At 40.4% G+C, this 15,897-nt stretch overlaps 1 protein-coding gene across 1 annotated transcript; it reads right to left on the bottom strand.

The window, feature by feature from the left end:
- Positions 1-288: 288 nt before the first annotated feature.
- Positions 289-9,371, bottom strand: LOC135482196 (serum paraoxonase/arylesterase 2-like). Its single transcript, XM_064762068.1, has 9 exons — positions 9,273-9,371; positions 7,404-7,474; positions 7,204-7,259; positions 6,190-6,331; positions 5,291-5,420; positions 3,853-4,041; positions 2,949-3,030; positions 1,408-1,548; positions 289-791 (listed from the first exon to the last, which is right to left on the bottom strand). Exons 1-9 carry the CDS (start codon positions 9,335-9,337, stop codon positions 621-623), a joined length of 1,047 nt encoding a protein of 348 aa, XP_064618138.1. The 5' UTR covers positions 9,338-9,371; the 3' UTR covers positions 289-620.
- Between the last annotated feature and the right edge of the window lie 6,526 nt (positions 9,372-15,897).

The raw sequence follows: 15,897 nt of genomic DNA, 5'->3' as shown, positions 1-15,897 counted from the left end.
ACTTTCTAGCGTGAATACACAACGTTTATGTGACATAACGCTTTATAAAGGATGCTGTAAAGCGAATCATCACGCCATTGATTTATCGGCAAAGTGAAAGAGGGTACTACGTACATGTATTATGTCATTTAATTATCTTGGGACTTGATGTTTCTTTTGCTGTTCAGTATATGTTTTATTCATGAGTAATTGTAATGGGACAGTTACCCTTGCATTTAAGCCAGTATATATGGGTTTTGTCATATCATAGCTTTAATGATGAATAGCCCGTTGTGTAGAAGAGCCAAATCCAGTCACACCTTTATATAATCATGTCCTTGTTGTTTCGATCAAACCAAACACACATGGTCGCAAAAGTAACCAAGATTTTTTTTCTTTTTTTTTTTTTTTTTGGCTGAGCAAATATTTGCATGTTTATTTACTTTAATGTAGTTACCGGTATTTATAACGTTGCAATACGGTCATACCTTCGACGCCGGCACAAGACTAAGGTTGTAATTATATATGGACGTGTCACAGCAAAGGATGGATTAGGTTGCGTTTAAAATATTTGTTTTTAGCAAACGCAGTTGTAAGGTTGGACTTCCTGTATTTATACAAGTGTCATGCGATACACAGGTTTATCCAGGGTAAATCAGCTCGCACACGACGGCTCCTTCAATCACCGATCCAATAAACAGTGTTTTCTTGTAGGGGATGGCTATGCTAGAAGCCATAATCTCAGACCCGTCGTTCACATAGACTTCTCTAACGCTTGTTATCTTACCACGATCTACCTTCATTCTTAAAACCTGGAATAAAAAGAAAACATAACCGGTTTCCCATTATATTTTGTACTTTATGATCCTCATGATAAAATAATAAGCTTGTTATAATATATTAGATATCAGATATCGCTTGTAAACACATCCACAGTTACCAGCGCACAGATAAGTTAATATGGAGAGCATACATATTTTCAAGCCACAGCTTTAGAAACACTAGAATATTTGTACCAATAACTTATGAATATTTATATCAGATGTGAAGACTTGGTACTATCATCAAATCGTCATTTCAAAAGAAAACAACGAACCCACTGGGGACAAGTTTTACTTCAGACATATTGTACGTCTGACAAGTTAGTCTAGGGAGCACAAACTCCGTATTCGAACTTCTGCACTCGTGTTAATACCACACGAAAATGAGGTTTCGAATGGCAAAGTATGACACGAGTTCACTGTTGGTGAACACGATTTTCACCCCCTCCCTACCCCGCTTTTCCCTAGGGTTTGAACAAGGTGCAGGAGGAACGGTATTGATATAAAGCGTCATCTGTGCTGTTTTTGCATTTAAGCAGCTGGCACGAGAATAGTGCACTCGGGTTACACAGATCTATAGATCTAACTTCAGTTAGTTATGTTTTACCTGGGAGTATGCAGGGTAGTTTTTCTCCGGTGCGGACAGATGAAAGGATGCGAGATAACTGTTAGGATGACCTCCTATCCACAGATCACCAGTGTCTGGATCCACGTGAATATTGTCTGGGCCAGTCTGAGTGTCAAATACCTGTGATCGAGGGGATGTAAAAATGAGGGCAGGCCTACATCCTTAGTTCGAATAACAAAAACTCCAAGCTTCCTATCAATCATATGTACAAGAGATAATGTCAAAAGATAGTTGTTACAAATTAATTCCCGCAATAATTCTGGCCTCCATCATAAAGTTAGGTATTCTTGGGTAGGGCGTAGAACACCAGTGAAATAAATAAATGAATAAAACAAATAAATAAATATTACAAATAGATAGAGGACATTGCACAGTGAAAGTTGAGTATCATAAATATTTTTCGAGTGAGAGGTGAAACTGATACGCGTCTCGTGGGTTATCATTTCCACCTTTCACGAGAAAAATGTGATATTTAACCTTCACCGTGCAATATTCTATTTATTATTTATATTTGGACAATATCGCGATTTTGTGTATTTGAACAAGCTTACGCATGTTTACAGCTGTAGGCTTTCACAGATTTGTGTACACTGAGTGACGTCGTGTATGGCGTCGTGTCTTGTTGCGTAAGGTGAGAAATGATAATGTTGACTGAACTTGAATTATGACGTCATGCTCGGATTGAAATGTCATAAAAGAAAATTTTTATTTGTGACGTCATGGCGTCGGAGTGTGTAACAACAAAACAACATCTAATTTTAGTGAGTGAGATATCACTTTCATCAGTGACGGAAATCCTGACATTTCACCTTTATATAAATAAGAAAGTACATATTTGCTCTGTAAGAGGAAATGTAGACAACTATATCACAAGTATTAATTGCCGTTACTTTTATACTACAACATACTGCGATTACTAATGCATAATATATAAATGCTTTATAACGATGAAAGGACATATGCACTGTCACTATCATCAATGACATCACTGTCATCACTATCAGATGAAAGAATTCTAAATTGCCAAAGTGATAATATCCACAAATCAACTTCAAATTTTCCGCTCCCTTGAACTTCACACAAATGACCGTCCATCATAAAACTATCTGGGTTCCTTGGCTACACATTTCCCACCGTTTTCAGTCGAGAGGTCGGGGGACCAGGATAACCACCGTATACAATATCATCACAGACACAAGACTGCCATTTTGGGAACTTGGAATCAGCGGGCAGGTTGAGCATGATGAAATATACTTTTTACCTTACCTTTGGGATGATTGACAGCTCCGGATTTTATCTGCCTAGACGGTTTAGAACGCTACAAGCATTATAAAGGAGAAACTGGACACGAGGATATTAATCGACTGTTTTTCCGAAATTTTACAATACACCCTACTTCGGCGAATAGCACCCAGCCATAACTATGCGAGCGCCGTCCAAATATATGAAAAAGCCATCCAAGGCTAGCAATTTAGAGCTAGCTTGAATTCACATAACAAGCTCGGAAACTATTGTCATACCTGTGCACGCTTGATTGTTTTATCTGCCTGTATTTCATAGGTGACAATGTTCCTTCGTGCTATCTCTGCCACATGAAGATACCTGGAATTCACGTAAAGACATACACTATTATATGTAGTTGAAGGTATGATATAGCGTAAAACACAAAGCAATCCAATGTACACAGCAAAACAACCGCTATCAGCTGATAATGCATATTGTTTATTTAACCCTCTGGAGTTATTTCTTTATTCCAGTTTGAAGTGGCATGACTGGAGGAAAAAAATCATAAGTATTTACGAAAAAGTCAAGCTACATTTATCAGGAGATGAACACTATATAACAAGGCAGGGCCACATAATCGGCTGATGTACTCTATCGATCACTCGGATCAGTCAAACATATGACTTATATATAGTTTAAATATACCCAATCATACAAGAATTCTCGAAAATCTGTAACTTGAAATCTGATCTGGAAGTTTTTCTTCTGACATGTTTAAATGTCGATGACTGTTTCTCATATAGCCTTATTTTTGAGGTGTGCTTTTCTATGCATGTGGAGTGATATATGGACGGTTGTGTTGGAAAGGCATGCATGATTGCGTTGGAAATGGTTTTCAGAAAAAGTGTCGATGACAATGCCGAAAAAGGTGTCTATGACAGAGTTGGAAATGGTGTTTTTGTCATTGTTGGAAAAGGTGTCTATGACAGGGTTGGAAATGGTGTTTATGTCATTGTTGGAAAAGCTGTCTATGATAAAGTTGGAAATGGTGTTCCAGTACATAACTGTGTGTCAGGAAATACTGTCCATAATTGTGTCGGAAATGGTGTTCATGTTTGAGTTGTGATTGTATGGGAAATGCTGTTTATAATATTGAGGGGATAAAAGTAAAGGGGATGCAGAAACAACAGATCAACCCACCGTTTATCAGGGGAAATGTTGATGCCATTGCCTAAGACCAGTCCTGTGTCTAAGACAGTAGTCTTGCCATGGTCATAACGAAGTACCCCACCCCCAGGGTAAAGAAGCAGGAAGTCTACCGCAAGACCGAAGGTGTAGCATATGGTAGCGTAAAATGAGTCCGGACCAGTGGCCACCAAATCGTTTAATCTGTGAAGGAAATGGAAAAATATCCACAGATGAATTGTGTGATGTACAAAAACATATTGACTGCATGATGTAGCTTTGCAGCTATACTATACGGCCTAAAACAGCGATCAAATAAATTGATAAATAAACCATCTCACCTTGGATGAAAACGTCACATATGACGATAAAAATATAATTTGATCATGCAACACAGAAAAATGCCTGGAGAATATGTTTAAATAACCACCTTGCAAACATGCCAAAAGGTTGAAGATTTGCAGTAAACTGAATCATAAGAAAACAGGAAGTCACTGGTTAAATGTAAAATTCTTCATTTTCGAAAGATACAAGCCCACTTTTGAAATACCTAAAACATTGGTGACCAGAATTCTGGGGCGATATTCTATATAGACAATTAAAAAAAAGCACAATTTACAATTATGTAGGAGCGGAATGACGTCACAACATTCTACCAACTCTCTGATTTACCTGCGTGAACGAATACACCGATCATCATTTAAGCTTTTATTTATTTATTTATTTGATTGGTATTTTACGCCGTACCCAAGAATATTTCACTTATATGGTGGCGGCCAGCATTATGGTGGGTGAAAATTGAGCAGAGCCCAAGCGAAACCCACGACTAGCCGCAGGTTCCTGTCAGACCTTCCCACGTACGACCGGAGAGGAAGCCAGCATGAGCTGGACTTGAACTCACAGCCACTGCATTGTTGAGAGACTCCTGGGTCATTAAGCTGCGCTAGCGCGCTAACCAACTCATTTAAGGTTTTAATCATCATTTTGTATATGCTGCTTCAATATTCATTGAGTTGTTCTATGATGGCTTATCGACCTTAACACGATATAATCTGTATTAGGTCGCGATGAATCTGTATTTTTGGATGCATGACGTCAGGCGAAGTATACTATATATATAACGTGAAAGCTATCTGGCGTCTGTCTGTTCATTCACAGTACGTATGGATGGCAGATGATGACAAATTACAGGACATTCTGGAATGATCAAGACATCCGGCAATTAAACTACGAAGAATTTTATACGACTTCAAATTTTTAAATGTGGTACTCATTAACTAATAATCGAGTAAATACCACGACTGTCGCACTCTCGGGCAGACTCGGCCCTTGAGACAGGCCTTTATGGTAGTCCTAGCGGTTTATAAGATCATTACACCGTATTAACCTCTAATCTGTACTTCTATCGGGTCCAATGTACTCCAGTGCAAATACGGCCATCACTGAGACTTACGTTTTAAAGTCGGGGTCTGTAATGGTCCTCAGGTGCTTCAGCACCTTGGATGTCTTGGTTCCATCATGGCGGAATACCTCAACTCTCTCCCCAGCTCTGGCATGACTTACAACAAACAGTGTTACCTCACCTGTGTTAGGACAAACATAGAACAGATATTGTAAATGACAACGATTTTACTGACTGACTCAATCCATATAAAAAAAACCTATGACATAATCGTACACATCTGAAGTGGAATAATACTTTGGATTATATGCAATTATCCACACATTATTCAGGACTTACTTCATATGAAGCCGAACTGTCGAAAACATGTTTAAATTTACGACAGTTAATACATGCAAATTCGTTTAGCATAGATTAGCACACAACTTCAAATTTATTTTATTTTATTGAAATTTTATGACCTCAAGAACAATCAGCAAAAGCGCGGCCATATAAAGTTTAGACGAGAAGCGACTGAAAACTAGCCGAGATCGAGCAACTAGTTCATCCGGAAACAGTGGTAACCATCGGAGTTTGCCATTCAGACCATGTGTTGAATCCCAAAGACAATTTTTGATTTCAGTCAAAATATAAAATCTCAGTTCAGCACTTATTTCTGGACCCTTGATTGAAGACAAAATTCTGAAGACATGATAAGTGTTAAGTATACAATTCCGCAATGAGTTTTTTGGGCTACATTAAACTATATAGATTATATACAAGTCTTAAAATTTGACTTCAGTCAAAACTCTCTTTGTGGAATCGGCCCAAAGTCAAAACTCTCTTTGTGGAATCGGTTCAAAGTCAAAACTAGCTTTGTGGAATGGAATATTTTAGTCCACGTCACACTTAGATCACCCATGCATTATCAGCTTCTCATGAATGATGATGTTAACTCTCCCTGTTCTCACCAGATTTGGGGTTCTGCCACACACTTAAACCGTGAGGGGAGAGAGAAGAAGGGTCAAAGTCTCCCTCTATCCGGAACTCCTCTGTATCAGTGACATCCGCGTCCAGATCCAGTCTGAGGATCTTCCCAGAGTGTCCAAAGCCCTGAAAATCCACCAACATGTCTGCTTACACAGGAATTCGTCACAAGAAACATATATTGATTCAATTTATCTCGAAGATTATTTCTCTGAATTTTGTTTCTCTGCTTTAAATTTTCATCATGTAAACGTACACTTTTTGTATTTGCAAATTCTAATCTTTGATTTGATTGGAGTTTTACGATGCACTCAACAATATTTCATTTGTACGACGGCGACCAGAGTAATGGTGAGGGAAGCCACAGCCGAGGGCAAAACCACGGCAATTCGCAGGTTGATGGTGGACCTTCCCACAAAGAAGCCAGCCTAGAGGTGGACTTGAACTCACAATGATCGCAATGGTGAGAGTTTCTTGGGTCACTGTGCTGCAAATTCTAATTGTTTTTTGTTTTTAATTTATTTACCTGACTGGTGTTTTACGCCGTACTCAAGGATAATCACTTATACGGCGGCGGCCAGCATTATGGTGGGAGGACCATCCGCAGTTGCTGCAGACCTTCTCACGTACGGCCACAGAGGAAGTCAGGGAGAGCTGGACGAACTGACAGCGACCGCATTGGCAGAATTCTAATTGAGACCATATGTTAACCAAGCTATGCATAATTGTGACTGGCGATTTTGGGGCCCTGGCTGGCTAATACAATTGAAGCGTAGTACTTACAGCAGCCAATCGCTGAAGCTTTAAGTCAGGAGTCTCTCCGTGTAAGATTTTTGCACTCGTATATACGTCGGCGCTCATTTATGAGTGCCAGGGACGAGAAGTCTAAAGTGTGCCATAAGCGCTGTCGACCAGTATCTGCCAAAAGGCTGAAGATGTATGCGAGGGAATCTCAAAAATTTCTTTCATGTTGTTACTGAACTACAAAGACAACTCACCGATGATATGAAAAGCAATCCATTAGACAACACGTATGCGTCTTCAGATCCATTCACTAATAAAAAAGGGAAATCAAGAATATTTCCAATAGATTATTTTGCAAGCTTGTATTAGTATAACAGCAGTATAGTGTATATATTTGGCACAAAATCAGGTGTATAACGGATAGAACGGACAAGTTAGTGTAAGCACAACTCACCAACACTGGGTAACTTCCGACACGGTCCTGGGGCATGATTGAACACCTTTTGAAAAGTATTTATCAAAAACCTGGAAAAGTAAACCATATATGTGATAACAAAGAAAAACAAAAAACACTCGCAGCCGTGTACATGTGTTCAAGATTTACGTGCATAAAATGAATAATATTTACAATGCCAAACAACCGCACATACAGCAGTTGTGGTTAACGTGGTTAAATTCTAGCTATAGGTCTCGGAAAGTTATGGGAGAAGCCCATACATGTGTGAATAATTCATTACTTATGGACCAGAATTCGCTAATGTTCTTGGTAAATCAGATGGCTTTTTCCCCACATACATCCAAACAGCCAGGAAACCGCCAATTTGAGTGTTTGATTGGAAACTGGTTCAAAAACGATTGACCAAAAAAAAAAAAAAAGACATCATCTACGTCTATCGCCCTTATATATTTATTTATTTATTTCATTGGTGTTTTACGCCGTACTCAAGAATATTTCACTTGTGCGACGGCGGCCAGCATTATGGTAGGTGGAAAACAGACAGAGCCCGGGGGAAACGCACGACCATCCGCAGGTTGCTGGGAGACCTTCCCACGTACAACCAGAGAGGCGGCCAGCATGAGCTGGACTTTACTCAAAGCGACGGCATTGGTGAGAGACTCCTGGGTCATTAAGCTGCGCGAGCGCGCTAATCAACTGAGCCACGGAGGCCCCTCGTCCTTATATAAGGCTCTCTTCACATTATAGGCCCAAGGTTGTTAGTTATTTAAAGAAACACCGCGTTATTTATTTTTTTATTTGATTGGTGTTTTACGCCGTACAAGAATATTTCACTTATACGATGGCTGCCAGCATTGTGGTGGGAGGAAACCGGGCAGAGCCTGGGTGAAACCCACGATCATCCGCAGATTGCTGAAAGACCGACTGGTGATTTGCGCCGTACTCAAGAATATTTCACTTATACGACGGCGGCCAGCATTACCGTGGGAAAAAACCGGACATAGCCCTGGGAAAACCCACGACCATCCGCAAGCTGGTGGCAAAACCTTCCCGCGTATGGCCAGCCAGCATGAGCTGGACTTCAACTGGACTTCAATATATATAACACAGAAATGAATAGGGAAGAGGGTGGTCATGTTCTATGCATGCAAAGCTGGCTTCTATTCTCAGGGCGTGATTGCCTATTTTTCAATTCATGGCTGAAAGGTACTGTAGGCCTGATAATAGACCGCTCTTCCATGGTGCTATTGGGGCCTCTGTGGCTCAGTTGTTTAGCGCGCTCGCGCAGCGTAATGGCCCAGGAATCTCTCACCAAAGCGGTCGCTGTGAGTTCAAGTCCAGCTCATGCTGGCTTCCTCTTCGGTCGTACGTGGGAAGGTCTGTCAGCAACCTGCGGATTGTCGTGGGTTTCCCCCGGGCTCTGCCCGGTTTCCACCCACCATAATGCTGGCTGCCGTCGTATAAGTGAAATACTCTTCAGTACGGCGTAAAAACACCAATCAAATAAAAAATCTATGGTGCTATCAAGTCCAGCTCAAGCTGGCTTCCTCTCCGACCGTACGTGGTCTGCCGGCAACAGCTAGGATATTTACTCCCAGTATGCATTTTACGTGCTTATGTAAATATGGGTATAGTATACATACACGGACCGTACGTTCGTGGCCGTTTTTATTTTCCCCATGCTAAATTTCTTGAAACCTGGCCAGGCTCACAGATCACTCTATCTGTAGCTGTCTGTCGTTCGTAAGCCATGCCAGCGAAGATCGGTACAAACTGTGCAGAGTGCAGGCAGTTTGTAGAGACTGTCATAATGTACAAACATATATAAGCAGCCAATTTGTTCCGAAGATGTAGACAGATACTTACAAGAATCTCACGACATGCTGCAATATCACGGCGAGGAACACGATCAGCACCAACTTGCCCCACATTTTGACTGCCGTGAAGCTCGGATCCACTCCTCTGGGCAAGGTCACCTATCAAGAGATATAACCAGTATTTCTTACTAGGACTTTCCTTCACTAACGAAATATCTGGCACAGGCGCTTCTTTGTTGTGGTGATAAAATATTGAATACAGAAAACAGGATCTGGCGCTGGCCCCGGCAGGCTTATCAGTTTTACGTATGAACACGTGCAGGCCTACAGTTAGTGAAGAATCAGCTCTATAGTTACACTATAGATCAACGTTGTGGGCCCCCGGGATAGGCTAACTGTCCTAACTATAGGTCCATTCTCCGCTAAGTGTGTAAATAATATATATTTCTGTCGCAATTGTCCGCACACGACAAAAAACTCTTTTCGGATAAGCTTTCGTTCTAAAATGTGTGTTGACATACTGCCCGAACATTAACAGGAAAAAGATCCGGACAAGCCCCTGATAATTTTGTAAAATTTCTTTGGGGACAGCATAAAATGGACGAAATATCTTGTCACCAGGTGTAATACTTAGCTGTATATTTCTCTTAAGTTCTCACCTAAACGAGATACGAGTTTCTTTGGCGTTATAATGCCAAAGAAACTTGGAGAACCTCCTCGATAAAGGTCATGTGTAACATACTAGTGTGTCTCTGTGGGGATCAACAGCTGTCGCCAAATCACACAACAGATACGTTACAGGGATGTGAGGCCATTGGAAACCGCTGAATTTGCTCGTCTATCAGACACTTAACCTTTATTCCGTCTTGTGAATACATCGACTAACAGATTTTAAATACAGATGTCTGACAACTTTCATTGTCAGATCAGACCGGAGAACTGAAATCAATTAAAGAGAAAAAGTACGTTTGCTGAATGACAGGTACGTTACCACAATAGGCGTAGACACATGTGTCATGGTGTATGGACCAGCCCAATCATTGTTTTATATCAAAATAAACGTCGAGGGCACTTATCTGTCATGTAGCAGGGACGCCTGTTACGTCTATTTTATCATTGGTGGTACGATTAAGTTTTGGTTGAACATATACGATACGACCAGATACGTTACACTAGATTTAAAAACGGCTTGTAAATTTGAATTCCCCGCCGGTTGTTTCTCGTCTGTTAACGTGGCAAACGTTGCTTCACAAATGAGCTTGTTTCCGGTCCGTCTGCTACAGTTACATTCATCGTGCTTCTCCAGCTTGAGTAAGTTACCGCATCAATCCAAGAAATCTGGTTTCATCACTTGGCTACTTGACTTAAACAGGTGTATATAATCGGAAAACTGATATTATAGAACCCATACTTTCTATATTTCGTAATAATTATTATATAAATGTCACCCGTCGGTATACAAACTCAGTAACATGACTTGCTCTCTTGGTAACGTACCTGTTGTATTGCGGTAACGTATCTGTTATATTCTTTCAAACAGCATGAAATGTCCCCAAACCTTTTTTCCGGCTTAAATGTGTTTATGTGACACACATATCAAGCATTGCATTTTACAAACCCAGTAACTAATGGATTTACGTTGTTTTAGGACCATAATGGCAAACACGAGAGCCGAAATACAAAAAGGGTACAGAGAAAAGATGAAGCAAAATGATCCGAGTTTCGTAAAAAAAAGATGCCCTACGTCAATCAAAGTATAGAGTCCCTGCAGAAAAGCTCTCGACAAAGGAATTAAAAAGGCGTCGTGAGAGTAACAAACTTTATTGTTCTAAGTACAGAGAAAATAAAACAAAAATATCCCCAAACTGCCTGTTACCCAGACCAATGAGATCAGCAGCACAAGTGTTGAGATTTCGGCTTCTGTACCAGTCAACTCTTCCACGCGCTCGTCAAACTCCCTGCCTTCCTTGTGCTGTTTCCTTTTCTTGTTCGGACGACCCCCAATAAAGAAAAGCACTAATGGAGGCCAGAAATAAAGTTAACACTTTGGAATAAAAGTTGAACTTCGAGAAGCGAAAATTCAAGCGTATCCAAAAGAGGTGCGAGCGGCTGAAAACAACAGACTCAAAATCGTCATCTCTAAATCCTACTACAGCCCAAGCCGCCGAGCTAAGTCCAGGACAGAGCGAGACCTAAGAAAAGACGGTGTCAGCACAAGGCATCTGCCAAAATCTGTACTGAGGCGTCTTGGAATCTTGGAAACAGTGTGTATGAGGAAATACGCTCAGCATTAACAGAGAACCCATCCCAACAAAAGCAGTTTATCATCAACCGAGTCATCAGTGCGAAAATCATCAACAAATACCTGTACCGATTTGCCTCCAGCCTTAATAAAGCAGCGGGGGCATGTCGTCGACGGTGTGTTAATATTACATCCAAGACGCTTGCTGCTTTAAAGCGTACCCGCCGAGATGCCATAAAAACTCAGCTGGCGGAGCAGGTCACCACATTTCTAGAGCGCGATGACGTCAGCAGAATCAAGCCAGGAATGAAAGATGGAGGGCGAAAAGAAGCAAGTGCGGATACTGAATGATTATCTCCGCAATTTGCACGAAAAATTCCTCATGGAAAATTCAAATATCAGGCGGATATCTTTCTCTCTGTTCTGCAAACTCCGGCCTGCAAATATCCATCTCACCTCACTTCTGTCCAGAAACAAATGCTTCTGTACGAAACACCAGAACATGGCGTTGAAGCTGAAATGCCTAATCTCTCTGGGAATAAAATATCCCTAAACCCTGAAGCTGTGAGCAGAGCTGTGTTCAAAGAGCAGATGGTAGAAATACTGGAACGAATGACAAGATAGAATACGAGGAATGGAGGTGTGTAGACGTTGAGGGCAAGAAGAAAATGTGAATCGTTAAAGTCTTTGACAGGGGAGAAACTTTTAAAACAACGATGGTGGACCAGGCATTCCTGGATAATGTTTCCCGCGTATCAGCCCAGTACAAGGCTCTCCCTGATTTAAAACAGAATTTGCCACCCGACCATGTCATTGTTGAAATGGATTTTGCAGAAAACTTTCTCTGCCAAACAATGGATGAAATACAGTCAGCATATTGGAACGCCACCGCTGCAACAATTCACCCGGCTGAAACTGGAGTCCTTGCACATACCAATCTTCGGACGTCAATCATCCCGATTCCATTGTTGTGCATGCAATACTGAAAGCTCTCGTTCCACAGATCTGCGCAATCCTGCCAGGGGTAAAGGTTATATTCTGCTGGACAGACAGCCCATCATCTCAGTATCGAAACCGTTTTATTTTCCAGCTCATTGCCTGGCAAGTGGAGGAATTTGGCCCTTCTTTTCGCTGGAGCTATTTTGAAGCGGGGCACGGTAAGGGGCCATGTGATGGTATTGGTGGTACATGTAAACGCATGGCCGCTCAGGCCATTATACAAGGAAAGGTGACCATTCAAGACGGACATGACTTTTATAACTGGACGTCCCAAAACGAGAAATACTTCCAGTGTCACTTCTATTCTCAGACAGAATACGATGCGGCTTCTGAAGCTCAGAAAATCTACACGCAAAACCAGTAAAGTGTTAAGTTGGTATGACTCCACCCGGGTTTGATCCCAGGGTGTCCCGACTTCGTAGCTCTCTAAAGAGGCGTGACTTATGATATAATTTAAACAGGAACAAATTCTCAAAGTAGTCACATAGTTTCATATATAAAGTATTGCATATGTCAGTGCCGGGATAGCATTTGCTAACCTTGCTGTGCCAAGCCAGTGCTTTTTAGTACTTGTGGCCAAATGCATGGACCCTAATTGTCGGTGAAACTGTTTGAATAATGATGATTTGTCAGCTATTTCTAGCGCATTTTATATTTGGTAATAAAATGACATATCTGAATACCATTGTAATTAGTTGATCTCTGCTTAACGCCATGCGTACATATACCCATTTACTATTTTACTCCTCTATATATTAGGTAGATGTGTACGACAGGTGTAAGTGGAGTTATTGGCACCGATTATACATAGGTGAAGTAATACACAGGTGAGCTACCATTAAAATCTTAGTTGCATGCCGAGACGTAAATAAAAGTTAATATTGATTGTCAATTTCACCATAAATGACGGTCAATTCTAGTTGCATTAACTCCATTGTTGCATGTAGAGACTGTGAGGATAATTTTTTTTCATAATGTGTGTTTTCTCTCAGCACAATTAAGTATACGGCATGAGAAAGAACACGAAAGCATTGTATCACTCAATGTCTGTTTCTATACAGAAATAAGTTAAATCTTATATTTAAGAAAACGGAAAGACTTGAATCTAACACAAGAGCATCGACGATAGTGTGATAGTTGGCAAAGGGTCATGAGTAACCGGTTTAGGTGTTTCTCTTTCACTCACTACGAGACACATGAAGTACGAGTTATCTAATCTAATTGGACAGGAATTTTTTCCACGCTAACGCACTGTCGTGTAAAAGTGACCGCCATCATATATGTGACAATTTCTCAGATTATTCTACATTTTCTGTGTTTACTTTTCTCTGTGGTGTGTATATATGTATTAGTTTTTGGACTGGTGAACAAACAAATCGTTCATTTTTAAGACAAGTTGTAGTTTTATTGAAAAACACAAAGCGGCCTATAACTTCCGGGTCATACCGAGGTATCGTTAAGCTTGTGGTGTGCCGGTTGTTCCGGCGATCATCGTGAGGTTTTCCACACTTCAATCACGCTTCTAATAAACAGTTTTTTCTTGTATGGAATCTCTATGCTGGAACCTTTGAGTTCAGACCCGTCGTTAGCATACACTTCTCCAGCACTAAATATCTTGCCGCGTACAACCTTCATCCTTAAAACCTGAATATAAAAAGAACACGTTTCATACAGTGTCACCGACGTTTGAGGATGTTGCAAATATATGGATGGACCCATCACCCCTTCTCGTGACAACGTTACTTTTCATTTCAAAGCATATGTGACGTCATGTCACAGAAAATTCAAACATTTGTAACGAATGTATGGGACATCCGGTTGACCTATTTGCAACAATATTGCCTATGATTGCTTGTTCTGGAATTACAGTTTGGAAAGGTCCACTGCGAATTTGCGATTGTTTCCGATACATTTCTTACCAGTTGACTGCTTCAGATGTTTCTATCTGGTTTTCCCCAAGCACAAACCTGTCATACAGGTGTAAATGTCTCCAGTACGCTGTTAGAATTCATAGTAAACGTTCAGCGATTTCTCTATATACGTTGTACGCATATTGTTAAAATGTTTACCTTTTACAGTAAACGTTCCACATTTTTAAAATTACCTATGCGATGGTAATACTCAGCAACATGTATTCAGGTACGTTTACATTGGGCCGTGTAAAACGCTAGTGTTTTTTTAAGTTATGTATATTAAATCACTACTTTCCTAAAGGAAATATACCTACGGTATAGGCCTACTACAGTGTGTATGAATGAAGATTACAAACCTGGGCTGTATCTTTAAATGTTTCAGTAAAGGTCTGTCTTTGACCGGTAAAGGTTTACTCATGACCGGTAAAGGTTTACTCATGACCGATAAAAGTTTACCCATGACCGATAAAGGTTTACTCATGACCGGTAAAGGTTTACTCATGATCAAGTTTACCAACATAGATGTAACCTTTACATTACAAAAGTAATCGAATACTTTTCTGAGAAGTGAAACTTCACTTAATCCGATACAGCCCAGCGGCACCTTTTCAGTAAACTTTGACAGCAAAACTTTAAAAGTATACTTATGTTTACATCCCAAATTCTCGGCGTGTGTTGTGCAACTAATGTTTAAACGCTACAAGAAGCGAGAAGCTGAGACAGACTTCATTAATTGAGATGAGACTATCATGATACTTTGTATTTATGATTCCTCATTACTATGCAGGAGTCGAACCACTAAATTCTTGCTAAAATAATATCCTTTTTACCTGAGAGTAGGTAGGATATATCTTCCCTGCGAGGACGAGGTGAAAGACGGCTGTGTAGGTGTTAGGATGGCTTCCCAGCCACAGTTCACTGGTGTGTGGGTCAACATCGATGTTGGCTGGATTAGACCCAATGTCATACACCTGTATAAAACACGTGTATATGGATACACCTTTTGGTTTTGCCATAGTAAATATGGAGAGGAGATGTTTGACTATGCAACATCGTTACTGGGCCATCCTTAAGAGCTATTTCGCATATCAGATTTACAATTCCTCATACAAAAGTTGGACTTTAATAAGAAATGGACGTAGTTTCTACAAACCAGATTTCAACCATAATAATTAGATAGTTAAAACTGAAGAAAAATATACACTTAATACATGTAAATAAACATATTCAAAGTCAACTCAGAGGCTTTGAATGAATGTGCACTCCTTAAAAATAATACACTTATTTTGATCAGCCTTGATTTTGTTTACGCAGTGGACGACCACGTTTATCTCTGCAGGAAACTATTTTCACTATGGTACACCCCTTATGTAAGGTTACGATCAGCTGGATCCAAATTACGCGGTCTCATTGGTCAAGGTCTAGTCTGCCATCATAGAGAAAGACGCCTAAGACGAGTTAGCCAGATAGAACCCAATCAGACTATTTCAGTTGAAATTTTTTACGCTGCGTTAGCGGCT

Source organism: Liolophura sinensis, chromosome 1, assembly GCF_032854445.1.
Source record: "Liolophura sinensis isolate JHLJ2023 chromosome 1, CUHK_Ljap_v2, whole genome shotgun sequence".
NCBI classification, from domain to species: Eukaryota; Metazoa; Mollusca; class Polyplacophora; order Chitonida; family Chitonidae; genus Liolophura; species Liolophura sinensis.
The sequence above is the reverse complement of the archived record's forward strand: the minus strand, read 5'-3'. Positions and strand labels throughout refer to the sequence as shown.

Coding starts and splice junctions, on each gene's coding strand:
- LOC135482196 (XM_064762068.1), bottom strand. CDS start 9,337: ATGTGGGGCAAGTTGGTGCTGATCGTGTTCCTCGCCGTGATATTGCAG. Junction 7,260..7,403: donor TCGGAAGTTACCCAGTGTTG/GTGAGTTGTGCT, acceptor CTTTTTTATTAG/TGAATGGATCTGAAGACGCA. Junction 6,332..7,203: donor GATTGCTTTTCATATCATCG/GTGAGTTGTCTT, acceptor GTGGATTTTCAG/GGCTTTGGACACTCTGGGAA.